The following is a 27,673-nucleotide window of genomic DNA, read 5'->3' as shown; positions in this document are numbered from 1 at the left end:
CTACGCACGGAGAGCGCACGGTGAGTTTGCAAGCAAGCATGGGGATCCCTCCCTTCCATGCTCTCCGTGGCCTCTTCGCCCGGGCGGTCAGTTCCAAGACTCAGCCAAACCCTCCCGATCCCCCATTTCCCTCTCCCTACCTTTCCCCTGAAGAAACAACCCGGCGTTACGTCAGAAAGTGCAGGGCAAGCAAGACAGCGTCTTAGGAGCTATTCGTAGGCATTGCTGCCAAACCCGGCTTCGGGCTGCTCACGAGCTCACTGCAGCCAATGCAATTTACAAATGCAACCCTTTTGAAACAACAGCAGTATGTGGTAAGTCACTTAATCATCCATACGGTTTTATTGACGCGCTGGGATTTTTTTCTCTCACAGCTTTCTTCACATGACAGATCTCTGTTGGTGGCACAATTGCGCAAAAAAGCAACAGCAACATTGTAAACGGTGTAAAGATAAATAGTAGGCTGGTTTACCCTGTAGCCTCACTGAAAACACCATGACATGATGAAGCAACAGAGATACTTGTCGCACAGAGATTTCTGCAGCATTTTTTGTGTGTGATTCTTTGCTTATCTCAAAGACAACATGCCCCACGCTCGAAATAGGAACCCCAGCCCCATCCCAGAGGTAACATGGGACACGGGACTGAAGGAGATGAACGAGACCTGGAAAGGAGCTATAGCCTGTCTCGGGGTTGCCGTCTTTTTTGTCATGACTATCGGGATCATTTATTGGCAAGTGGTGGACCAGCCTAACAAGAACTGGATCCTCAGGGGGACTTTTAGCGGACTGATCTGGGAGAGAAGAACCCACTCGCTGGTCATACAGACCCTGGCGGAGGACAAGACCTATGTGGAGATAGACGTTGGGAACGTGGGGAACCCCGACATCGAGGTTCCCTTTGTGAGGAACCTGTGCTGGCTGAATAAAACCGAGTTCTGCTATACGTGGGACTCGGTGGCCGAGGTGAAGATTTCCCTGGAGGTGAATGAGGAGACGGAGTGCTACAGTATGACCTGGGTGCCGGTGCACTGTCATGTGGAGCTGAAGGTAAGGTTACCCTCTTAGAGAGCAATACAAATAAGTTGAACCAAATACAATCAATATGCCATTTTACTTACTATGTCATGTGCAAAAGGCAGTTTTGCATATATATCACTTTCATGCCTTAATTTGCAGTTTACTTGATGCTTATTGGCATTTCATTTCGTATGGCTCTTGTGATTTTGGTGCACAATGTAAAACACAAAATAAGCGGGTTTTTTCTCATACAAATGAATTACAAGACGTCTTGTTAGTTGTCTGTTTTATATAATTGGTCTTCTTTAAATTATCAACTGATTTCCACTATCAAGGCTGAAAAAGATCAATTAAATGTGTGTCCCAAAAACACGGTATGTTTGCAGCATACTATGCTGTACAATCCAATGACATAAATAACTTTATTCATTAGATTCAGATATAAAATATTGCAATTTTTTATTTATATATATTTATTTTGATTTCAATAAATGTTTTTGTATTAATACTTTTAAATAATACATTTCGGAAACCATGAAATCCTAGAATATTTTGATTTGAGTTATTATTTAAATGTATGTTATAGACCAACAATATATTTGCGTGACTGCCTCATCCCTCAATTTAACTACATTCAATTTTTAAGGCTTTTTGACATGCAAAGTACTTGCTGTACTTCCCCCCCCCCCCCCCCCCCCAAGCTTAATTATCAAAGGAATTTAACTATTGGGATGTTTAGAGAGGTTAATCTGTCCCCACTGGAACATTCCTCACAATAACCCCCTGTCATGTGATGTGCCTGCTCACAGAAAATCTTTCCAAACCAAAGTCGCCTTTATTTGACCATTTTACTTGGCACCTGTTTCCAAACTCCTTAGCAGAGCTCGGATTTGCTGACGTGAAATAAATAAGCTGCCATTCTGCACATTTGTCACACTTTGAGGGAGGACAGACTTTCTCTTAGAAAACCCTCTGTCATTCAATCCCTCCTGCGTGCAATGCTTTCTGAGACAGTCTCATGTGCCAGCCATAACATACCGCAGAGTGCCCTGCATTTCTCCAGTAAAGTAGCAGTAACTTGCTCTGTCAAAGATTAGAATCATCAATACTAATAAGTTATCAGCTATATAATGTGATACATCTGAAAAAATCGACTCCACAGTCCTTATAGCCACTCATGCTTTTTATTTACACCCATTATTTACATTTTAGTCAGCCAAAAGCATTTGAGGAAATTGAGTGTTTTTCTAATACCATCTACTGTCTTTTAATATGCCTTAACACTCTTTTTATCAATAAACTTTTACAAATATTTCCTTTTTTCCAGTCAGCATCAATTTCACATCTCTAACAGCTAACGTCTAACAGCTGTCTTGCCTCTCTCTTTATAAATGTCTACCTCTTTCATTTCATTGTGGGTCTTTCTCCCTAACACTGTTTTTGTGCATGTCTGCATCCTTTCAGGACTGCTTCTCCATGACCAACGTGTCCTGGTACGGTGGTGCTAGTGTCCGTGGTCAGACCTGGCCCATCAACGATCAGAACGCCACCATGCAGCCGTTTGTTGTGAGTGATCTTAAGAGCAATCCATTTGGCTTCGGCTCCGCTTTGGAGCGCTACTTCCTGGGCTCATCAGGTGAGAGGTCATTGTTGGAATCAATCATTTTGAATCAACTGAGATGTACTGTTAGTGTAGTAGACTGTCATGTCATTAGCAAAAGTGGAGTAACAGTTCTTCTTCACACCTTGGTCTGTCACAATAAGTAGGACCTTTCGAAATCTTTCATATGACACATTGTCAGCTGTTCTTCCACACTTGCCATAAGTGCAGGGTGAGCAGAAGGGCTTGGGAAATGTGACCCCATATCAGCTGGTATAAGATGTGTGGCGTGAATCCCAGGGCGTGAGGGAAGCCCTGTGGATGTTGTTGTGTTTTTTCCCCACCCCCTCATGCATGTGTTTGTTTGTGTTTGAGCTGAGAAAAATAGTCTGACCGCCTCCAAAACCAGCTGCCCTCCCAAAAAAACACAAACCACTGACTGGATAGGACGACCCTCCCAGTAATAGAGTGTAACACGATACTGTCTGTGGAATCTTTGTACATTAATTTAGAGATTAAACTACAAAGGGAAGCAAACCATCTTAAATTAACTCTTAGGGATACTGGGGTAATTGGCTTTTGTTTCTATTAAAAGGGCAGGTTGGATGAGGGACCTGCTGACTCTTATAACTCACCAGGTTATTTAAGGGGTGTTAGATTTTTTATCCTGGGGGCAAACGGGGGGGATGCAAGGACCAGTGGCGGATGTGAATGGTTAATGTGACTGATGAGGAACTTGTGTGTATGTGTGTGTGTCTATATGTGTTGCTTTCAAGCTGTGTTTGTGTGGAGTTAGCTTACTTGCTTACTGCTGAATAAACTAATCACCCTATCTTGAAACATGAATAACATACTCTGATTTACAACCAGACATTTCAAAATCCCATTTTACACCAATGAACATTGGAAAATAGGCTATTTTTTACATTTACTAAGATGTTTGACTTTGCTTGGGAATCCTTTGCAAGTATAAATGTGTGTATTAAATATCTTGAAAGTTCTCAAATCTAAATAATATGGAATAAACGCCAATAAGGTCAAACAAACAATTATCGATAATGGCTTTGCTTATTTTTAGCAGCAGTCTCACATACATTAATGACAGAAACAAATGCATGCACATGCACATACACATTTTGGGATATTATGTAACACAGTGGCAGGCTTAAAAGAGAGTCACATGACATAAATCCCTTTTCCACCTTGTGAAAGGTCGCCCGTAATTATCAGGACCCTTTAACCCTTTGTTTCTCCGTCTAGCTTTGCACTGAGAAAAAAAACCAGAGATGAGATCCCTGTGAGAACAACTGTTTGAACGTTGCCAAGAAACGACTCGCAGACACACACAGTACATAGCCCCAAACATAGCAAACTGATGCTCAGCAATGACAGCAATGCCTAATGAAGCGTTTAAGGTATATTTAACATGATATCTTGCTTTAAAGTTCAAGGATGTTTTTGTTTGGCTCTTATAATGTTCCTCAGAGAAAAATGTTGTCACAACTGAAGACGTAGTGCAATTAGTATTGGCTGCTCTCCTTTATCTAGGATCTGTTTAAATAATTACTGATGAATGATCATAATTTGGACAGAAGTTGGACTGCTTGCTTATCCACGCAGCTCATGAGTTTAAAACAAAAGAGACCTAACAATGTAAGCTGTCAGGCTTTAGACTTGGTAAATGTGTTCAGAATATTTCATCACAACTAACAAAGGGTTTAGCCATCTGATTTGGAAGGTCCCATGCTGCAGGTAGAAAAGTGCTATTTTCATTTTCAACACAAACTTGGTGTTTTGGTGGGGATTCATCATGAGCCCTTATCGGAGAATAAGCGCAATTACAGTGTCAAATGTGCAATTCAATTATGGGAAATAAAAAGTGTCCGATTGTTACTGGTATACACAAAAGTCTGCAGCCTGTATGAGGGTCGGTTGATTCCCTTATTTCAGGGTTAGGTATAGGTTCCATTTGTTGTGCATTTTTTGTGTGATGCGCACAGGAAATCCAATTGTTATCTTGCATAAATCTTCGAAGTCCTTATTCGAAGTCCTTCGGGCTCCTGTAAAATAACGTGTAACTGTGATATGCACATCAGTCGGGTTGACCATCATAATTACTTTCGCCAAGGAGGTTCTATTGGGTTGTTTTGTAGTTGTCTGTTTGTCAGCAAGAAAACTACTGGCATGATGTTCATAAGATGTGGTGGAAGGGTGTACCATGTGCAAGAAAGACCCTGTCAGAAATATCAGAATATCAGACTGTCACTGCAGCATTAGCCATTCTCTTCTTTCCATCAGCTCTGACTAAGCCATAACTGTGTTGTTGTTGTTGTTGTTGTTGTTGTTGTTGTTGTTGTTGTTGTTGTTGTTGTGTGCTGGGAAACAATTGAAGCAGCTTTAATGGGGATAAACAATCCACAAACATGTGAGGATAGTTAACAGGGTCCTTCTTGGAAACTGTGAGTTTATGCAACCGTGTGAGGCTTAATCAGATTATCGGTTTGATCCTAGTTTTGGCAGTAAAATGTTATTGTTTATGCATGTAGACTGACCAAAATCAAATTAAATGCAGAGCTAAAAAGTACTTACAGCACTTAAAATACAGCCAACATACTAAACCAACTATTTTCTATAGAACAAATGTAAATTATAACCATATTTATGTGTCTTGTGGTTGTTGTGTTTTTCAGAAAATAAAGGGACTCTGCTTTCAATAATCCTACAAAAGTTAACTTAATTACAAGATTTTAAGTACATTATTATGTAAACCCTACCATTTGTAAATAATTATCCTCTCAGGAAATGTAGCTTTAATGTTCTGCTTCTAACTACTGTATGTATCATTCATTATGATTCAAGCCTCATTTCTAAATTAGTTGCGGGTTTGTTTCTTCAGCTCCCGTCGGGTGAAAAAGACCTCTAGTATGTTTGTTTAGCTCAAAACAGATTCCTGAAAGGCATAGCACCATGTCTAATAAAAAAGCAAAGGTCAGCACTTGTTTAAATCATTTTTGGTGAATTGTACTTACAGCATAATTAACAGACTGACAAATCTACATTTTGATGCCTCATGTTTTACTAAATCTGCTTATACTGCCGTTTTAGTTTAATATTGGCTTCACAGCTGTCTAAGCCCAGAGACTGTATGTATGGGACCTGTCTCCACTGCTTGTAGTTGGTCATAGGAGCACATTATAAGTGTGGTAGGCAATATGGAGCTGTGACTGACGTTAGTAAGCTAAGAGGACTCCTGGGGACGGTTTAAGAGCAAGACAGATGGACTGAAACAAAAGAGCAACAGAGTGACCGGAATGTAATAGTCAATATTAACCAGGGTTTGGAAGAGAGCGCAAAGAGTAGCAAAGTAAAGAAGAGGTAATAGAGCAAAGCAGAGAGACAGTAGACAAGATATATGCAGCTGTGCCGTAGAGTGACATTTGAGAGTGTTGCCAACTGGAGGAACTTGTCATAGCCCCACCTGTCTTTATCCATACAAAAACAACTGGGCTACCAAGAACAGATTAGATATCACTGAAGCTACATCCTGCATTAAAGACATAAGAAGGGACAAGTTGTCCCAAAGCTTTAGCAGCTTATTCCTACATTTACTCAACTGGAGGTCTTATGGATACAGTCCATGCAGAGTTACAGTGAGCACATGTAAGCGGAGATAGTGTAGGTACCTACTTTGGAAAGTATTGAGTGCACATGGTCAAATCACACGACAGTGATCAGGTGGCTTGACAAAATACTGGAGGACCATTACAGTAAGTGATGGCTCTCTATTATTTGCTTTTATCGTGTCTATTAAGGGTCAGTTTTTTTTCATCAAATAAAGATATTAAAATAATTCAATTTACAACATGAATAGACATTTTCATTTATTTCCTCAATCACTCACTCTATTCACAACTCACTTATTCACTTCCTAACTCACAGCTGGTGCCATTTGTGATTGATCAATTAATTGTTTTATTAAATTAAAAAATAAAGACTTGACTGACAATTTACAGTCAGTCTAAAGACAAAACAGGGACTAGGAATAACTAAATAGTGAACAGTGATTTGAAAGTACAATTATCAAGTAATAAATAAGAAACACATATAGTATATTAATATTTGTATGTGATTAACAGATGCATTTACACACACATTCTTTTCCTTACTTTTAAATGAAATATACCTTTGTTTAAAATGATGAATACAAAAAGGTGTTCTCAATATGAGCATTATTCATACTCTTTCAAATTCAAGTACACTGAAAATACTGAACGTTGACTTTAATTAAATGTATTATGTCAGCACAGTTCACATAACTTTATTAGGTTAGTTGAAAGCAATAATATTAAAAAACTTAACAGTCATGTGAAATCTGTTGACATTCAGATGTTTAAGTGTACAGATGTACAGTATGAAAATCCGACAAATAACGGCTCTCATGAATGTTTCCTCGACTTGTCACTACAAATAAGGACTTGGAGAAAACCTGTTTGTTGAGTGTGTGTTATCTCTTACTTTGATATCATCTAGCTCTGGATCCAATAAAAGTAATATATCTACTATCTCTTCTTATCTGCTGTTTTCCAAGACACCCTCATTTTAGTGAGCAACAGAGATTACAATCACATATAATTTCTAGCAGATTTATAAGACTTCACAGAATCTCCTTAAAATATTAGACCACCTCCACACACTCATGCACACACACAGTGATAGTATATGTGGATGGTGCTCTCTATTTCTTTTTTATCTCTCCATCATTCATTTAGCATCGTTTCCTCTCCCTTGGCATCAACACTGCTAACCATTTAACTGTATTTCTGCGCCTGACTCAATCTTTCCATTTGGGATTCAAAGAAATTATACTTTGTTGCTTCTCCTCGTTTGTTGTTTGGTTACTCAGAAGGAATCGGCCAAGAAAAACACACAGATAGGGATTAAAGTTATGTAACAGTTATGGAATTTATTTGTTTTCTTTCATATAGTGATTATAATCAGCTTCATTTTATACAACAGAATTTATACTGGCTAGGATTAGATAGATAAGTAAGTAAGATGAGCAATAGTGGCGGCATTAGAATAAAATCAAAGACAAAATGAAAAGTCAAAATGTTTTTCTCAGCACCCACAGACAAAGTGTGTGAACAATGAATATATTTGAGCTGTTACTGTTATACTAAATATATAAGAAGCTTAAGTTTAAAAACCCAACATTACAAATGCACAAAGTTTAGGTGTTGTAGACTATATTCTGACTTTATGCTGTCATCTAATTGAAAAAATACGTACTTAAGCCTTAAAGGTGGTGTAGGTAATTTTGGAGAAACCAGCTCGAGTGCGCTAGAATTTGAAAATACACAGCCAGAAAAAATCTGCCACTTCCTTACAGAGCGCGCACATGACCAATGAGGGCACGAGATAAGTTTGTGCACAGATGGAAGGCTGACAGGCAGGTAGGCCATCCAGTTATTTTAGCCGGGCCGGCTAAAATGATTGGTCGTGCTTTTTACAGTACTACGGCTTCCAGAGATGAAATTCTTTAATGGATTTTTTGTCAAAGGACTTAAGATATCGATTGCTATCGGGATGTTAAGAGCATTCCATGGAATATAAAAAAAAGTGTATCTCGAGCCGGTTTCTCAAACGTACCTACTCCACCTTTAAGTAAGTTGTTTAGTAGGAATAATAGGGAAAAAAGAAAAAAGGCTTGTTTTCTTATTCTAAATAGCTCCTGGTTAAGTATTCCCTCAGCCTTTTCTTTGTCCTTATTCCAACCCCAGATCACTGAGTCACACGAAAACAGAATTAAATGCTTAAAATATTCAGCTCGGATGTAGGAGGAAAACAAGCTGCCCCTCTGTTACTCAACGGGTCAGCAGGAGGTGCCTGCGGGCAGCTGCCCTGAAACCTCCACTCTGCAGGACAAGTAAGAGGTGAAACACTTTAACAATGACTCACTTGGCCAACTGAAGCTTTGTTAAAAGAGAGCTGTCATCTCCTGTATAAAAAGGCTACTATAATATGAACATCATCCCTCAAGATTTTCCACAGTCCATGTCCTACCTAATACTTTCCATCAAGGACAACAAGCAAGAGAGAGACAGTTTTTAATGGAGGGTTTATCCAGCCGCGTTAGTACACTTATATTACAGTATCAACTGTCCACATTAACACAACATGTGATCAGTCTGTGGTTCTTCATCACAGCTCTGTTTATTTTCTAAATAATGATCTTCTATATAATTGACCTGTAAATAAAGTATTTCTTAAACCAATATCCAGCAATGAAAAATACTTTTAAATAACATAAAAGTATTTGAATGTTGTATCTTCTGATCTCCTTTCACAGTTGTGATGTTTCTACGGAACACAGCGTCTCACACGGGAAACAATAAAGCTGATTGATGACAGGAATGGAGCAAAGAAAAGGCCTCTTTAGTGTTTCATTGTTTTTCTTCAATAAGTGGAATTGGAAATGTACTACCATGGCAAGATCCCAGTTTTGTGGCCATCAATTTCTTGAGGTTGGGCAAAGAAACTAAGTTTCCATTGTTAAGGAAATGCATGCCTGAACACGCACGCACGCACGCACGCACACATACACACACACACACACACACACACACACACACACACACACACACACACACACACACACACACACACACACACACACACACACACACACACACACACAATGAGCATTTGAATGCACCTTTTATAACCTAACTCAGGTCTGTAAATGTGCACAGGTGTCATAAATAACAGTATAAATATGACAGGTAAAAGAGTGTAGCCCATCTGGCCCGGGGCAGCAGGGAGTCATTCAACTTGGTTTCCCACCCAGACCAGCCAGTCTCCGAGGGGCTAGACGCCACATTAAAACCTTCCTGACCCATCAGAAGGTGCGTGGGGTTAGACTGAGCGAGAGAAAGTGCCGAAACTTTAGGGCCCTATAAGTTCTGCTCTGTTTTCCTTGGATGTCTACAGTTTCCCATTAAAGGGAGTGTGTGTGAATACACAATGTGTGTGAAGAGGCAATCTTCATTTGTGTGCCCCCTTAACAGCTGTAAAAAAAATGAGGCATGTGTGTGTCAATCATTCAAAACTGCCCAATGAACTTAAATCATTTTTACGTTTTGCCTTTCTGCTGCTTTAAAGGTGAGCGGATACACTCTGTCAGGCGTATAATTTTGCTTTTGAGAGCTAGTGGAAAATATTTCGGGGGAAGCTTGAAGTGTTTAAGGAATTGTTCTAAAAATAGGGTCTCATCCCCCCACGCTTTGCCTTTAACTCCTGTGCACCCCGCTTTGGCTGTAACTCAAGGCCTCAAACCCGCTTCACTTTCTTTAAATAACACTTATTGATTCCTGTTCCAATCTGGCACATCCAGAGATGTGTGTCTGAGCCTTAAACTTATATAACTAGAGGTTAGAAGTTCATTTAGAATCAGGAGTTCCCCCTATACTGAAACTAAATGTGTCAAAGTGCTTTGAATAGATCTGTTTAAACCCCCAGAACAGATTTAGTATATTTAACATTAAAATCGGCATGTTTAAAAGCTAGAATAAAAGGTAGAGCTGTTCCTGACCAGATTGTCCCATTTCTCTGAGGCCCTGCAGTGTCATTTCCCATACAAATTAAATGTGACTCCAGAAGTCGTGCTTGCAAACCTCACTTTCCACCCTGTGTGCACTTTGGTAAAACACACTGTTTGCAGCCTGCTGTATCTGCACATCATTCTACGAGGCTGCTCGGTGTCTGGTGTACTCAGTAGCCTCTATTTCCACTGCCTGCATTCCTCTTCCATCCTTCCATAAAGCTGTAACATTTTCTCCTGCTGCCCCACTTTCTACACCACTCTGTATATTCATTATTGAAATGTGCAGTTTCATGGCACCCCTGTTATCCCCTGTTAATTATTTTATCTATTTTATCGCTCAAGGTTTGAAATATATAATGCAGTTTCGATCAAAACCCTACGTTTATCTGGCATTATGAATCTATAACAAGCAGTCGGGGGGTGACCTAATACCTTGTGAGGGGCAGCTGAGGAGTTACCAGTATCTCTTTGACATTATCCATTGCAAACACGTTAGCCGGTTGTTGAAGGCTCTTCAATAGGCTTTATGCAGCACTTGAAGACTGATCTTTAAACTATTAATCTGATTATAGACCCGTATCCTGCCGGCTCCTGCAGGTCCCTGCCTGCAGGAGAACAGTAAGCCCATTGAAACTAGAGAGGGGGTGCGGAAGTGAGCCAAGCTTCCAGCCCCGGTTCTCAAACTGTGAACCCTCTTTGGTCTCAAATTCTAATCTATTTATTGATCAGCTCCCAAATTCCAGTTTGGCACCTTTTGAGCAGTTGGTGCAAAATGTAAGTGAAAGAGAGGCTGGGTTGGGGGTTCTGATCAATACTGGCTGGGTTCTGCTGACCTGAGATGGGGCAGAGTAGCAGCAGAGAGGAAAGGAAGGCAGTTAAATCTGGGAGGGAGAAGGTGGGAGTCAGGACGGGTGAGAAGTGGTGAGGATATGGGGTAGGGGTAACCTGAGAGGGACAAGGCATTCCTTGCAGGGCAGCTACATCTGCGGACACAATTATCCGCTTGACAAAATCTTACTTACAGTAGGGGAGAAAACGAGAAATGTTCTGAAGACGTAGGTGTTGTTTTTCGTACCTCACGACCAAAATTAAGAGATGTTCCCTGGAGTAAAACCCAGAAGAATAAAAAATCATCTTCAATGTGACTTTGGATAGGTATCCCAGACTTCTCCCATTGCTGTGCAGTGTAACCTACCTACCGAGAAGTTGCCAGCAGTGCCGGTGTAAACTCATCTAACCACATACTGTGATATCTCATACTCAGGGGTGTTTTTCTCACATCTGAGCGGAGCAATATCAGCTGACACAGCCCACACTCTACCTCCCACAACACTCCATCCGTCACGCTCATCCTCGTCTCAGTATCACTCGCGCACTATGTCATATCAGAGGAATCTGCGATGGACCGTCTCATACTTCCACTGCTTTTCATTGCTGTACATTAAGACTTGCAATATATCTGTTTGAAGAGGCACATATTATCTGAGGGTGGTAGCTTTCAATTATATTATATTTTTCAAAACATGTATTTTATTACTTTGGAGTATTTGGCAGGACATAAAACATAAGATGTCATTTGATAAAAAATATTTTAGGGAGTTTGAAATTAAATGCATTATTTTCCATTTCGTTTTATTGTGAAATAAGACAATTTTACCAGTCTACCATACAGTATTTATTTGTGTTACCCTCCACTGCAGTGTTAGGTGGTACATAGAATACTATTTGTTCTAGATTGTTGTCAGTATTAGGTGGAAGGACAGGGGTTTTGTGGCCTTTGCACTCAATCAATTTGTCGCTTGTAAAGTTGGAGATGTTTTGGGAATTGTGTTTTTGGGAACTTGCTCTACTGTTCTTATATTTATCTTTCTTAAAAAATCATCTCTTTTATTGTTATGAAATTATGAATGCGTCATCAAGGACTGTTGATGTTCTCCAGTTGCTTTTCTATTGGTTGTTCTCATTCAATTGTTACTTTGACTGTCAGAGCCTCCCATGATGCACCATGGCTTTCCACCTTAAATCTATGATGTGGGAAATTGACTGATCTGACAGAACTTTAAAAAAAGAAATGTGCCTACCCATATTTTGTATTTTATTTAAAAATGTTCACTGAGCAAGTATTTTTAATTGGTAACAACACTATTTTTGATGTATTTCATAATATAGACAGATCTGAAGCATCAAGTATGGATCTCTGACCAGTACAATGTGATAAACACCCTGTGCCCTCTCCCCTCTCTTTCTCGTTGCAGGTGTGGCAGTGCTTGTTTCTCCTGATATTCGTCTGCAGCTGGGGCTGGACAGCCGACAGCAGTTCTGCCTGCAGTCGCTGCCCAGTATGGAGCGAGAGCCTCTGCAGTACACCGTGTGTGTGGCCAACAATGTGAAAGCTGCTCACCAGGAAGCAGTGCAGCAACTGTACCAGCACAGCAGGGAGCTGCCCAACATGAACACTCTGTGGTACGTTCAGTTAAGATGAGGATTAGTGGTGGGTTACTTGTCAGAAGTGGAACTGTGTTGATTCATATTATCAATAAATCAAGCCGTGGTGCATCTCTGGTTCCAGTTACCACAGACTTCAACTTTCTGGGTATTTAGGGAGTGATAAATACACCAAGGTAGGTATATACCAAGGTTCCTCAGAGCAGCAGATCCGTATCATCCCTCTGTGTGTACTACAGGCTGCCGTTCTGGAAGCTGCTCACTAACATGGATTCGGGGCCGAAGGTGGAGAGGGAGCTGAGGACTTTCTCTAATCGTCTGAAGAGACACCAGCTTGGGGAGGGAGTCATCAGCCTCAATGAACATTCCACCACCCTCCTCTCCGACATGGTACGAGCTCCTCACTCCTCACTGCCCGCCACACTGTCTCTTTACTGCAGCCTCAGAGTCTTTAGTAGACTGGCAACCTTTAAAAGATAAAGTCATGCTGTTCTGCAGATGGATATGACTGGCACATGCATTGGTCCCTTGTTGCTCCTTAGCAATGGACTGTTCTCTTAAAAGAAAATTAACAACCTCTGTAATGTCCAAATTGACCAATCAGAATCAAGTATTCAACTACGCTTTGTTATAAATCACATTAAAATGTATATCTGTGGGTTTTGACCAGACAAAGCAAGACGTTTAAAGGCATCACCTTGGACTTTGAGAAACTGGGATAGACTTGTTTCTATATTTTCTGACGATCAACGATTAATCGTGAAAATAAAGTGTGAGTGATGAATAATTGTTAGTTGCAACCCTTGGCTCTAATTATAAAAAAGTATGTTTGTACCAACAGAGAAGCTGTTTTACCAAAATGTTTGTAGCCAATGTTATCAAAGTTTTACTTTCTGTCATACTCTGGCAACCTTACAGTAGTTCGCATTTCACTTAAGCATATTCAGTTTAGTAGCCTTCTGCTATAAGCATATCTCTAATGGTGCAAATGATCTTTTATTCAGCCTTTATTCTTGCACTGTGTAGCTGTAGACTCCTGTAATCCTCCTCCTTAACCATCTGGGCTGTGAAGCTGGCGACGGTTCATTGGTCAGAGGCTCAAAACTGGTCAAGCCTACAGTAGAGATGAAAGACTTTTCAACTTAAGTAAATCTCCAGAGTGCCGGAGACGGGCGAGGAGGGAATGAGGGGGGACGGGTTCACAGAAATGTCACAGCGTAGAAAAAAAAGATGGTTGAGTACTTCATGTCCTTATGTTGAAAAATAAGTCTGAATGTAAACCACAGCACACTGGCCACTTCTTGGAAATATGTCTCATCATTTGTAAATCTGATATATCATGATCACAGACTATACTCCCAGTATTTGGGATTTAATTATACTGCCTAGAAACAGGACCACTGTCAAGTGGATCTAAGTCAATACTTGAGATCTTCCATTACAAAACAGATAAGAGAAGACAAACAGAGACTCTCAGAACTGATCTCAGGTTGCTCTGAGAGTGGTAACCGTGGGATGGTGAAGAAATGGTTGTGTTGAGACAAGAAGGGATGTCAGCCAAGACACACTTGATGCAGCGATCTGACCTGAACATGAAAGGTAATATACACACACACAAAGCCTACAGTATATGTTTCCTTTACTAGTTCAGAAGGTGTGAAAGGATTAAGAAGAGGGAGAGGAATAACGCACGTCAGTCGACGTTAAAACAAGTTTCCTTTACCCACAATGTGAAGTTTTCTGGTACATCAAAGGTATTGTTGTCATCCAGTTCCCCTCCATAAATGCCATAAAGAATAAGCCATGTGTACTGTACAGTGCTGCCTGGAAACGTATGGAATTTGTCCATTAAGTGTACTGAGGTGCAAAAGGCAACAATGACCCTCTGTAAATAAAACTAGGCTTCTCTTTAAAGCCAGTTTTACAAGTGTTTGTAAATTATCAGTCACACTTCTTTCCGAGTTTCCATATTAGTGTGGAATTACAGGCACTGGAAGTGGAGTTATTATTAGGCTGTCATGTTTCTAAAAACATTACTCAGACTAAATAATGCAGCTTTTTGCAAATCTACTATAAAAAGATGTTTGGGTCATCTTTTTCAGAATTTATTTTATTTTGTCAATTATGCGGAACTCAAATTCAGGGTAGAAGCAGGACAAAGGGGAGCATTACGAAAATTACATAACCTGCTAATCCACCCTTTTCTTCCCACAGCTGGTTTACCTCCTGGGTTCATTCGTTGTATTCTTAAAAGGTTTCATTCCAGAGTTATGTAACCTGACATCTCTGTTTTGACTTGTCCATGTAAATACCAAAGGATTATGATATACGGTAAAAGGGCAAAAGTCATATTGTAGGTCAACCCTTTGAGAAACTCTATGATCAGCCTACCATTATAATAACATGTTAACATTGTCTCTGACTGCAATGTCCTGTACCATAAAATCTAAAATATAGAGTCCTACGATTTAATAAGGTGAGATTAAAGCATTCTTTTCGTGGATCAAATGTCGGCAATGGGTCTTGAAAATATTGGCTTTACCGATTGCAATGTTACGTTAAATGTATTTTCCCTTGGTTCTTGTCCTTGTTGATGTTGGAAATGGAGCTGCTGACTTGAAATGACGAAAAAGTATAATTGTATCGTATGTACGATACGATACAATGATTTTATCGTCATTTGAAGTGTAGCATTTATTAAGATGTAAGGCTTCCCTCTGAGTGTGGAATGTTGACAATTTTCTAACTGTTGATTCAGATATGACAGTGAATGTCTCTGTCTCTCTGCAGGACCATGACTACCTCAACAGCAGGAAAAGGGGGATGTCCAAGAGACTGACCAGGGACCTCCCACTTGTCAAGCTTCTTAACATTTCCATCACCCTGTCCCCTTTCCTGGGCGTGGACACCACGCAGTTCCACACCTCCCTCATGGACGGCACCGAGGCCTTCTGGCTCAGCCTCCCCTCAGCGCCTCAGGGACAGCTGGTGAGAACTGAGTGGACTTCATCATCATCCTGAGAAGCACTTGGCTGCGTTCCCTGTGCTCTGCATGTTAACTTTTACCCGAGGTTTCTCTAATTTCATTCTGGTTGTTGTTGTAGTAAAGAGTTGCCTTGTGATCGGTCCATTCACAGAAAACATATTCCATGTCTAAAACGTAGAATTTTCCTCAACTTTTGAGAACCCCCATTAAAAAGAGAAACCAGAAACAGCTATTTTTTCCAAAGTAGACAATTTCCATCTGCCTTGCAGCCTGTCTCTTCTCACAAGATGCAGATTGATAAAAAGCAGAGCAGTTTGAGCATGGCCTAAAACAGAAAATCTAAAACTGCAACAGCGGAGGAGCCGTAGTTAATAATGAATTGCAAAAATTGAAAATGATCGTTGTGTAAACTCTACTTTTCCCCTTTAGATCCCTCTGATGAGTCAGTGGCGAGGAAAGTTCTGCGTAAAGCTAAACATCACCAACCCTGGAGCGGTGAGCTGGTTTCTGGACAGGGTGGGGTCCCTGCAGGCACACCTAGGGATGGAGTATGTGGTGCTGGAGGGGGCCGAGGGGAATCTGTTTGAGGAGCAAGCTCTGAGGCCTCCACAGGCTCTCGGGGGAGACAAGTACATCAGCCTGCTGGCCGACATGGCCACACGGATAGGAGACTCCACCATCGTTACAGCGGGGACACGGTAACTCCCTCGAGCATCAGTACCAACTGCCACTGTTTACAGAAAGAGATGTTTCCCAATGTGAGATTACTCCTTCCACTTCTTATGATGCTATTTGTGTCTCAGGTCAAGCCACAAGCCTCTGTTTGTGAGGATGAGCCCCTTGCAGTCCGACTGGAGCCCAATGGGCCTGAAGGGCATCATTCCCTCCCTGCTGCACCACACTCTGCTGGGATACAACTTCCTCATTCCTGATGCAGTAGGTAATACCACAGCCTATGAGTACATTTTCTCACCTCAGTACATCATATGTCCTAAAAAGAGCATCTTTATTTCACTACTTCATCAAGAAATAGGCACAAAATAGCTCTAGATGTTTTGGACATAAATTAGGTTAATTTGTGTAGTATAGCAATTCCTGCAATAGCAGTCAAACAGCTGAGGGTGTCAGTGCTACAGACAGAATAAAAGACCTGATATACTGTAATTGCTCTCTGACCATCCTAAAACATGGCACGTTCATGTGCCCCATACTGTATGTCACTTCTGGTAGGTGTGAAAATTGTGCAAGGATTATGCAACTTTATAATTTCCTTAATTCACTATTTCCTCCTATCAATGTGTTAATGATTTATTTATTAATCAAACACCATTCATATAAGCCAGATCCTGAAACACCACAAAGAACAAATTTGGCAAGTTCTTTACTAGAAGCCGCTAGCTTTTAAACATGTTTAATATTAATGACTGACATTAGCAACCATTAAAATGACTTCTGTATTACCTGAGGGAGCTTTACCTGATGCTAGCTATGTTAAAAGGTTCATTCACTTCCAACTCCCTCTATGTTTTCCCGTGCTTTAGTAGCTTATGTCCAGCTAAAAAGACAACCTGACCATGTCTCCAAAATCACCTAGCGTACATGTTTCCTCTTGGATATTTTTGAGTCTACCATTTTCATGTTTGGCATTTTTCTCTGCCTCTCTCTCTCCTTGCAGGTGGTTCTCTCTCTGGAGACCTGGTCACAGATGAGGAGTTGTTCATCCGTTGGCTGGAGATCACAGCTTTCCTTCCTGTTATCAGCTTCCACACGCCACCCTGGGTCTGCGGAGAGGACCGGGTAAACTAGAATACTTTTTGTAAAAAACTCAACCAAAAATACATTACAAAGCAGAGCCCCCCATGAAGTCACCTTAACACACTCTAACCCTGCACTCTGAATTTGAACCACACCGCAGAGCCATGCAGGCTGAAGAGCAGTCTTTACATTTTTCTCACTGACATTAGAAAAGATTACAATAGCGTTAAAAAAACAGGTTTGTGTTTTTTTCAAGATTTGTTAACAAGCAAGATTATATTTCCTTCTCGGAAAAAAAACAAGAGAGCAGCCTCCCCTCAGTTTTTGAGGGTCAGGATGAGAAGTTCCCACCGGTGTGTTTGCAAGAGGCATGAGGGCTGCTGAAACCTGGTCTATCAGAGCTTCAGATTCAGGACTAAACCCTGTCCCTCTCTGCTGGAAAGCAGGAATGTACAGTTCACCTTGCCCGGCAGGAAAACAAAGCCTACAATCTCAGCGAGTCCGGTAACTGACAACAATACTTTTCATGGCTCAGGTTCCCACCAGGAGGGTTAGGTCTATTTTCTTACCCCCTCCCTTGTCCTTTCCTCAATGGGAGCGATGGCCTGGCCCCCTCCCGACATCACCTGTGGTTAGGAGTACATCTGTTCTGAATTACAATCCCTTCTCTAGATGTATGGCTGACTCTCACTCTCAAGAGCCACTTGAGCAGGAATGATAATGAATTTGGGGACAAGTCTTGGAAAAATACTTTATTGTGGCAATTAACATTTCCATGAGTAATTGACAAGTGTGACAGAGTGGGAGTGATCAACTTTTTTCTTCCACTAGGAGAGAACTGAGGCAGCGAAAATATATTGGTTGTGATTTGTGTTGCGTGACAAAGATAAAAATAGGCCTTTTGGACAGCTAGACGTTTGACAGCAGCAATGTTTTCCATTTCGGTCTCATGCGTGGCCTTCAATTTATAAACTCGGATGAAGTGGGACTAAGAAGAAACTTTGGAGGAGACCTGCTTTATACATGCTTAATGCTTAGTTTAAATGTGACACACCTTCATTTCCAGAATGTGGGATTGTTCAGTCGTAGACAGGTCACAGCAGCAGCTTTATTGGAATCAAACCTCAAACCCACACACATGCCTGGCTTCTCATTTAGAGAAAGATCCACTCAAACCCGAGCTGTGTCTTCAAGCTCATTCCTTCAAATGTTCTCAATCCCAACTCATAAAAAGAAATGTTTTATAGATGTGGTTTTTGTCATGGGACACTGAAGAGGATGTGACCCTTCAAGGAATGCTGAAGGAGTTTGGACAGAGGGAGACAGGAGAAAGACGTGGACACTGTTAAAACCACTAAGTCAACATTGAGTCTTAAGTTTTGTCTACATGTCTGGATGTAGAGATGGCACAAATGGATTTAGCAGAGCTCATAGTTATATAATATCATACATAATATATAATATGAATACTATTCATGTCCTGAACTACTTAAGGCAGATGATTTTGTTAAGGAAAGGCCTTTTTTGCTTTAGTTTTTCAAAAATATATTTTGCCGGATACTAATGAAACACATGCTTGGTATGCAAAATGAGACCCACATGTTGGCTGACAATGACTACACTGTAACATTTTTGGCTGTACATTTACAGTAAATTACTGGCTACTAGTTGCATGGATTTCACAGTAATTTACAGTAAATTAGAATAAAAGTACAACTACGTACTGTGACTTTACAGTTACCATGCCCATGGAAGTACTGTGATTTAGCAGTACAGAGCTGTGGTATTATGGTACCTTGCTGTACATCAGTGGCGAGCCGTCAGGGCCTAAGATATTCTAAAAAATAATTTTTGAAAACATTCAAAAAAAAACATTTTTGGTGACGTTGTGACTATCCTGGACAAAGATATAGGGGGGCTTCCAAATCCGGCAGTTACAACACCTGCTCTGCCGGATGTGGAAGCCCCTCTTTAGTTTTTCACCTGCTGGGCCCAGAGTAAAATGCTTTTGTGAGCACAAACTAGAGGGGAACAGCACCAGTGTGATGTTGGTGACGTTGTGAATGTCCTGGACAAAGTTGTAGGGGGGGTGCCATATCTGGCAGGAGAAATACCTGCTCTGCTGAACATATTATGTAGAGAACAGTGAAGATCTTCCCTATTGACACCAGGAAAAACCTAGTCTAAAATAAGGAACATTAATAGTATAGGCACAGATATAAGATCAATAATACACTTTATTTTAGGAAACCTTTCAAAACATTCAATGTCACTTTAAAATAAAATAAAAAATATGAGTGGCATTACAATACAAAAATGTGTTGAGTAGGAAACCACAGAGGAAAATTACATTCAAAGGAGCAATTAAAGCGAGTGGAGCTAGTTTGAACAAATTATCTTTTAGGCTTGATTGAAAATAACAGTGTCTGACATTATCATGTTATATCATTACTCTTATATCATTGCTTACTATTCGTGGTTATCAAGTATCAGACACTTAAACAACAGAGAGGGTTTTAAGAAATAGGACTATACTGACAAATTACATCTTATCCTTTCATTGTCTGTTCTGTAGGAAGGAGGAACATAACAGAGTGGGACTACACTTAAAAACTGAAGTTTGTTCCAATACGAAGATTGTGTCCTTAAAATGAGCCATCTCGCAATTGTATGCACATTATTTATTCAGCCGTTTGCTGTTTAATCTGATGGGAAATACAGTATATCATTCAAAAGAGAGAAAAAAGCTTAGAAAACTAGGCGAACGCTCAATTCAGGCGAGGACGTCACCTTTGCGCGTCCCCGCGAACAGGGCTTCAATCTAGGGCAAGCCTTCAACCTACGGCACAACACCGGTCTTCAGCATATTTTACCAGACTATGACCGTTACCGGCTAACAGAAACTCTGAACACCAGTTATTTCAGACTGTCTGCGATCACATTAAACAAAACTGGAGCAAGTCTAAATAAAAGCACACATTTTCATTTAAGTAAAGGGGAACAAAATGCGTTGAATTACCTATCAGAGTAGTGACAGGTGTTTCTTCTCGTCTTTGCTTGGCGCCGAGTGACTGGGGGTGCTTCTCAGGGGGTTTCTCAATCTCGAGTAAAGTTGCTCCAGAGCCACTATTTCAAGCATACTACGTCATCGAGTGCCGCCGAAGGACTGTTCCAATGTCCAGCATACTTGGAATTCTACCGAGCCCGGCATATTTCGTTTGGAGAAATGTTGAGGCTGCACATGTGTAGACCAGTCTATGGTGTAGACTCAGCATTCTTAAGGTCCCCACAATGCTTTGCGCACGGACCAATTTCCCCAAATCTGTGGCAGAAAATGTAATACGGGGCCTCTCATATGACGCACACCTCCTGCACACTTGCTCGCCTGTTCCACTCTTCATTTTCCGAATGCCAGGAAGAATTCTTGCCTCGCTTCTGAAGCAAGTGACTCGGACATGTGTTACCAAGCAAGCGTACTCGAGATTGAGAAACACCCACAGAGTGGCCGTTGCTCAATCGTAAGGATACTGGCTTGGTAGTCGCATACTTACAAGTCACTTCCTTCAGAAACTAAGCAAGTATACTTCCAAGCCACGGCTTCGGAAAACAAAGAAGAATGGAACAGGCTAACAAGTGTGCCACTCTCTCTAACAGTTTCAACATAAACTGTACCGAAAATCAATACCTCACGATGTCTATCTAATTATGAACTTGCTTTACTTTCACGGAACACATTTTTGGTGATAACAAATGCAACAAAGTAACATATTTACCAACACATGTTCTACGCCACTACATACTTACATTTAAATGTGTGCTGAGCTGCGTCGTTTCATCCATTCTCCGCAAGGGTTTTTGAAATTGGTCCGTCCGCAAAGCATTGTGGGGATTTGAAGGACGCGAAGTCTACCCATGTGCAGCCTCGAAATTACCCCCAAACCAAGGACGTGGCCTCGTGGAATTCCAAGTATGCTGGAGATTGGAACAGTCCTTCGGCGGCACTCGATGACGTAGTATCCTTGAAATATTGGCTTGGAAGCCAGTTTCCTCGCGATTGAGAAACGGCCAGTGACTCCTGACTCGTACCGTTCAAAATCTTTTACGATCCCACAATGCAGCGCGGTTCACGCAATTTGCCGTGTTATCACCGTATCACCGGTTATCACGGAGGATGGTCTGAATACAGTATTTTACTATGAAATAATACAGTAACATGTTGGGAAATCCTGGTAATAATTTATCCTGTACATTCACAGTAATTAACTGTGCCTGCATTGATTTCAATGTGAAATTCAAAATTACAGTATTATATTGTGAACATTACATGTAAAGACTGTAAAGTGGTAAAACGGTAATTTATTGTAAAATATTACAGCTAAATATTGTGAAATCATGGTAATATTTTACAGTGTACATTTAATTATTCAGAAACTTAATTTAATTAGAGGGCACATGGAGGCACCACTCAATATGGAAATAAATCATCATACAAAATAATAAATAAAATGTTAAACTCTTAAGTAGGGAAGGGTTTATGTAGGATTGAATTGGTGATTGCGATAAAAATACTTACGACCAGTTGATCGAGGTGAATTTCCAATATCGAGATATTATCTTCTCATAAGGCACTTATGAAAACAATAGAGCCTGGTATAAAAAATAAACAGCGTTGTGCTACCACTAATAATTTGTTGCTGAAATCTTCATCTCGTTTATGCTCTTCTCTCTTTTGACTCATAGGTGTTAAACCTCACACGGGCCTACATAGCGAAACACCAGAGGGATGTGGTCCCACTGATAGAAAAGTATGCAGATGAGTGGCAGATGACGGGAAACCCCATCTACAGGCCGATGTGGTGGCTCAGTCCCAGTGACCCTGTGACTTTCACCATCGATGACCAGTTCCTCATCGGAGACGAGGTGACCTGATGGGAAGGGATGGGGTTACGATGTACTTGGCATGGATGGTTTATGAATGTAACCTGATGCCTTGCTAATTAAGTGCACAATCTTCTTTGACATCTGAATTTGTTTTTACCAATTTGCATTTCCAGGTTCTAGTGGCACCGGTGCTGGAGAAGGGGGCAGTGCAGAGGGATATTTATTTACCTGACGGGGGCTTCCAGTGGCAGGACAGCCGCGATGCTCAGGTGTTTGACGGGGGGACGTTCCTACAGGACTACCCTGTGCCCTTGGAGGACGTGGCTGTCTTCTTTCGCAGAAGCTGAGTCACATGACTGATCCACCGAGTCACCTGACTTATCCTGTTACTGTTTTGAATCAAACCCTTTTTTTTGTATTACTAGTGCTGTTCTTAACTTGCACTTTTCCACTAAAGACTATTGACCCTGTCTCAGGGCTTGAGATGATATGTAGAAAGATTTTTTTTATACTTGCACTTTACAGTTCATTACGATTTTTTTTCCTTTGTCACAATTGTTTTCTTACTTTTGAAAAAATGTTAATCAGTTTTACCTCTTGGCTGATTTGTTTCCGGACTTTTTGATCTGTTCTGCTTTTTTTTGTATGTAAGTTCCGGAGAAATCTGTGCGTTTACATACCGCATTTCTACAGTCTTTAAATTGCTTCTGGCTCTCTTGACAAGGAGGAACAAAGAATCGGAATCTCTGAAGAAGACCAAATGAAGATATAGCAGAACTAAGGAAGAGGCTTATTGGGAGGAACTAGCTCACAGAAAGCTTCGTACAGAGGCCGACGCACCGTGATACTGTATGTTTTGCTAACTCATCGGAGAGGCTTTTACTTGAACTATTCAGGCCAAAGGGCTGATGTTTGATGAAGTTATGGTTTTTCAGTGCTTTACAGAGTCATTAGACAAAGCAATCTTACCCCTCAGCACTTATTCAGTAGTTCAACTTAATTTATCAACATACCACTCTGTCGGACACGTATGAATGTCCTTTAGTGCTGTAGGCCAGATATACTTGAGGCCAAGCCACTGTAATTGTACCTCTGGCTATATTTGAATTTAGTTTATTTGTTGCCTTCATACTGACCTGCTGTAGTAAGGTATTTCAAATGGGTTGCTATTTTTTTCTTATGTCTGATGTTGATGTGCTCTTCAGAAGAAATCCTTGTTGACCACAGCGCATAGGTTGAAATTAGCTTTTTAATAGATAGTTACAAATGTTAGGAAATACACTTATTTGCTTTCTTGCTGAGAGTTAGATGAGAAGACCGATACCTATGTCCCGTCCCAGTCTGACGGCATTTCGTGTTATAGTCACATAATTAATTGAATCTATTGATTCGTGTTCACCAACACGATTTCCGCTTTTCTTTTGTGTCACACGGAACGATTTTAAAAGCAATGTATTTCTATTGGTATGTTTCGTGCCTGCATCATGTCATTTTGTCCGGTCGGGTCTTGGAAGACCGGAAGCTGTGTGGTTCATAAAAACATTTTCTTACTCAATATCTTACCCTAAGCCTAACCCTTTCATTTTAAATAGTATAATGTTGGAGGTTTTTTGCCGTCCGCGAGGAAAATAAATGGGGCTCAGTCAGAGCCTCAGAATACTGAAATCTGTGTTTTTTAAAATCTTTTTTTCCTTCTAATTTGTTATTATTTGGTGCAGGCACGAAACATACTACCAATATAAATACATTGCTTCTAAAATCGTTCTGTGTCAGAATACTGAAATCTGTATTTTTTTTAATATCTTTTTCCTTTTAATTTTTTATTATTTACATTGCTTTTAAAATCGTTCTGTGTGACGCGAATACATTGGGAAATCGTGTTCGTGAACACGAATCAATAGATTAATTTCGTGACTATGACACGAAATGCCTTGAGACTGTTTTGCAACATTGAGCTATTGCAAGTGGCTGCTTAGCTTAGCATAAACAGCTAGCCTGGTCCAAAACTAGCATAATCTGGGAGCATGGTCTTCAGGGTTCTCTGCTGCCTTGGTCCTGTATATTCCCAGATTAACATCATCCTAATATGTGTTACTAAATTGATCTTCAAAATATGTTATGTTCTCCATATGTTGAAATCATCCACTTCCAGTTTATAGCCCGCTAACAGTTGTACTCCTTCAAACGTACACATTCAAATTTGCAGGCAAGACCATTTTTGGATTTATAAATTCATATCTCCACAGTGGCTTTACAGATTTGTAACATTAAAAATGTCCATAACCCTTTGTTCTTTTAAAATTTCAACCATTTTCTCACAATGTCAGTTTATATCAAGAACATACGGGAGTCATTCTACAGAAAAGGTGGAATCTGGGTGATACAAATCTGCTGAAATATATTCCTTCTAAACACATCTAAAACCTATTAAATAGCAATAACTAACTTTTAACTTGATGAATCCACAACAAGTAGAGCTTAAAGTATTTTTATTATTTTTATACATTATACAAAGCTTATTTGTATAGGAATGTCACTGGTGTGACGTGTTACCAGGAAGAAGAGTAACACCAGTGACGGTAACACCAGTGACAATTTAGAGAAAACACCACCATTTTAGCAAAATGGCTGCAATGTGTCAGACCAAATATGGCTTCAGTCAATATCAAATCGTTTAACTCTTCAATACAATACATTTTCCCATTAAAATGTTCACCCCTAGGGCTATGCAATGAGTAACACTAATGACAGACTTGAAAGACGCACGTAAAATTTGAAGATAAAAGGACACCTTTAACAAACAAAGTAAGAAGTATCTGACCTTCCTTATGTCTTTGTCCACTGCACTGCCTCAAATGATCTCTTGTTACAGGAGGCACTTCAGAGACAGTACATTATTTCAAAATAAAAGCGTTTGTGTAGCAGGACACAAATGACGTAATTTTGGGTGACTGACATTTATTGGATATTATTAATAATAATTTGCGTTTTTTTTACCATTTCAGTGTTGCTTGTAATGTTATGTAAATATAAATTTGATTTATTTATTGAAAAAAAAATGTTTAAATGAAAACTATAGGCTCCACTTCCATGTATGATCAAAGTGACAAGGCAGTTCCTTGAACTTGGCATTTTAAATAATTGCCATTTACGTATAAAACCATTTTTTATTTATTTTTTATTTAGTACCATTGCAAAGACAATCTCTATTTATTCAACATATATAATGAATGTGAGTATTAGGTCAACGTCATGTATTTTGGTGTCTGTAAAAGTAAGTGACAATACTTCCACCTTTTCTGTAGAATGGCCCAGGGATTACCCACAAAATCTGACTACCTGCACCTCTAAAGAGGACTCTCCATCTCAATCAATTTAAGTCTTGACAAGAAAGCAAATAACTGCATTTCCAGAGATGTCAAACAATTTTTCCAATAGGACAACTTGGGGAAAGCAGCTTTTTCTGAACCCAACATATAAGGCTACAATGCTATCATTCATAACAAATCTAACAGACATCATGGATTTTATTATTGCCGATACAAAAAGTCACAGAGGTGCAGTGGCCACTTCGTATAAACCCTGACGAGTAAGCATCTTACTCTTTGGTTCATTGTAATCACATCAGCATGTATTGCTTGCCTTAATTCAGTTGGATTACTTATGTGAAATGTTTTTAAATGGGTTTTGACCCTAACTATATGCTTTAAGCTAATAATGTGCAAATGACACAACTGATTTTGCACCATTTATGCATTGCTCAATGTACAGTTAGTTAGTTTGCTTTTCTTTATTGATTTGTTCTTCACAAGACAATCTTAACTGGCCAGCAGTGAAGATACAGACTCCGAAAACGTATCACTTTTAGTGAATGCTTTACCACTAAACTGATTGTGGGATTTTGATCTAAAACATTTATTGTATCAACTCAAACACTCAGGTCAACTGAAGCTTATCAAATCACCAAATGTCTTAGTGCAACGCAGTATATTGTGAACCCATCGACGTCTTAATCTCTCCTAGAGCTGAATGTACAATGGACAAACTGTGATTTCCCCAACCAAGCCCTTCGTTCGAGGAACTTTGTCTAGTTCCCGTTCTAATGCTTTTATGGAATGCCGTGGTATGTTCATGTATAAATTGCAGGAAAAAGCTTTGATGTGTTTATTCCTTCTCTCTACAGACTGTGTGTATTGGGCCTTAATATGCCACTCTTAAATCTGGATGACACCAGTGTCTGGATTATTGCAGTATCAGCAATGTACATATTACGATGACTGTGCCATTACAAGTGTTTTTTTTCTTCTGTAAATCAGAGAACTTAGAATGACAAAGTTGCAATAAAGTTTACATTTTCTTACTTCACTTTGATTAATTTAGCCAATAATTATTTCAAGACATCTTCATGTGTTAGCAGTGCACACAGTGGGAAAAGACAAGGTTCTTTATATCTGATAACATCTGGCCTGAGGTCTGAACATGTGCCTCTGTGTGTTTTACTGTCTGGCAACTGGTCTACCTGCCACCAAAGGATTGTGGGATATGCTTCAACAACCAGTATGACCCTTATGAGATACATGCAAGTATGGGAAATGAATAAATGATGATCTTGGAAATAATTGCTTTACTTGTGATATTTGTTGCATCTATATCCATGTCAGCTGGCTCCTGTGTGAGTTTAGGCCTACATGTGTCAGTGTGCAAGGCTCTCATAATTAACGCCTCTTGCTCTTCCTTCTTCTCATGTCAGAAAATCTCTCATGTCAGAATGTGTATATATCTGTGAACATGCTGACGACTAATATTTCCACTAATTCCACTTTAACCCAATAAAAGTTATTTATAGATTTGGTGAGCACGCAGTGAGAGAGATTCTCAGAGGAATCACATTCAGCTCAACCTCCCGCTAAGCTTCTCCTCCTTACCTTCCTCTCCTGCTGCCCCTTTGGCTGGGCTCCACCTCGGGGCCCCAGGCTCTGCTCCTTTAGGGCAGTCAGACAGGTGCAGCAGGCCGCAGACATGCCGGCCCCTCCACGCCAGCCACCAAGCTCTCCCTCTCCGTTTACACCCTCTTCTTAATCACTTAGATTCATATGGCGCTTTTTTGAAAAACTGGGCGCCCAGTTCTCAGCCAGATAAATTCACAAGACATACTCGTGTGGCACCATGGTTTGTGAGGTGATGAAGTTACAGTGTCGGAGGCTTAGAGGGGAATCTGCTTCAGAGGACAGCAGAGGTTAGAGGGCTTGAGCTGGGTAAAGTTGTGAGTAAAACCTTATGTGACCTTTATCAATCTTAAGGACTTTTTGGTTCAAATGAAAGGTTCATGGGATATACAGTATGAGCAGCGTGTTTTAAAAAAAAAATCTTATTGAGTAAGTATT

At 40.2% G+C, this 27,673-nt stretch overlaps 1 protein-coding gene across 2 annotated transcripts; it reads left to right on the top strand.

Annotated features, from left to right (window-relative positions):
* On the top strand, window positions 1-26,908 carry LOC307039251 (SITS-binding protein). Of its 2 annotated transcripts, XM_079681129.1 has the most exons (10): window positions 6-1,049; window positions 2,484-2,655; window positions 12,478-12,685; window positions 12,907-13,057; window positions 15,458-15,655; window positions 16,083-16,351; window positions 16,457-16,593; window positions 17,329-17,450; window positions 22,149-22,328; window positions 22,463-26,908. In XM_079681129.1, exons 1-10 carry the CDS (start codon window positions 585-587, stop codon window positions 22,634-22,636), a joined length of 2,076 nt encoding a protein of 691 aa, XP_079537255.1. In that variant the 5' UTR covers window positions 6-584; the 3' UTR covers window positions 22,637-26,908. The 2 variants fall into 2 exon arrangements, with proteins under 2 accessions (XP_079537256.1, XP_079537255.1); XM_079681130.1 differs by lacking the exon at window positions 22,463-26,908 and having other exon boundaries at window positions 1-1,049; window positions 16,457-16,589; window positions 22,149-22,287.
* Window positions 26,909-27,673: the final 765 nt, after the last annotated feature.

The sequence above is a fragment of the Notothenia rossii genome, assembly GCF_949606895.1.
Source record: "Notothenia rossii genome assembly, chromosome: 5".
NCBI lineage: Eukaryota > Metazoa > Chordata > Actinopteri > Perciformes > Nototheniidae > Notothenia > Notothenia rossii.
Note: the sequence above shows the minus strand (reverse complement) of the source record. Positions and strands in the feature narration are given on the sequence as shown.

Excerpts from the sequence above, each read along its gene's own strand:
- LOC307039251 (XM_079681129.1), top strand. The coding sequence starts at position 585 with ATGCCCCACGCTCGAAATAGGAACCCCAGCCCCATCCCAGAGGTAACA. Across the intron at positions 16,352-16,456 it reads ATCGTTACAGCGGGGACACG|GTCAAGCCACAAGCCTCTGT; the intron begins GTAACTCCCTCG and ends TTTGTGTCTCAG. Across the intron at positions 16,594-17,328 it reads CCTCATTCCTGATGCAGTAG|GTGGTTCTCTCTCTGGAGAC; the intron begins GTAATACCACAG and ends CTCTCCTTGCAG.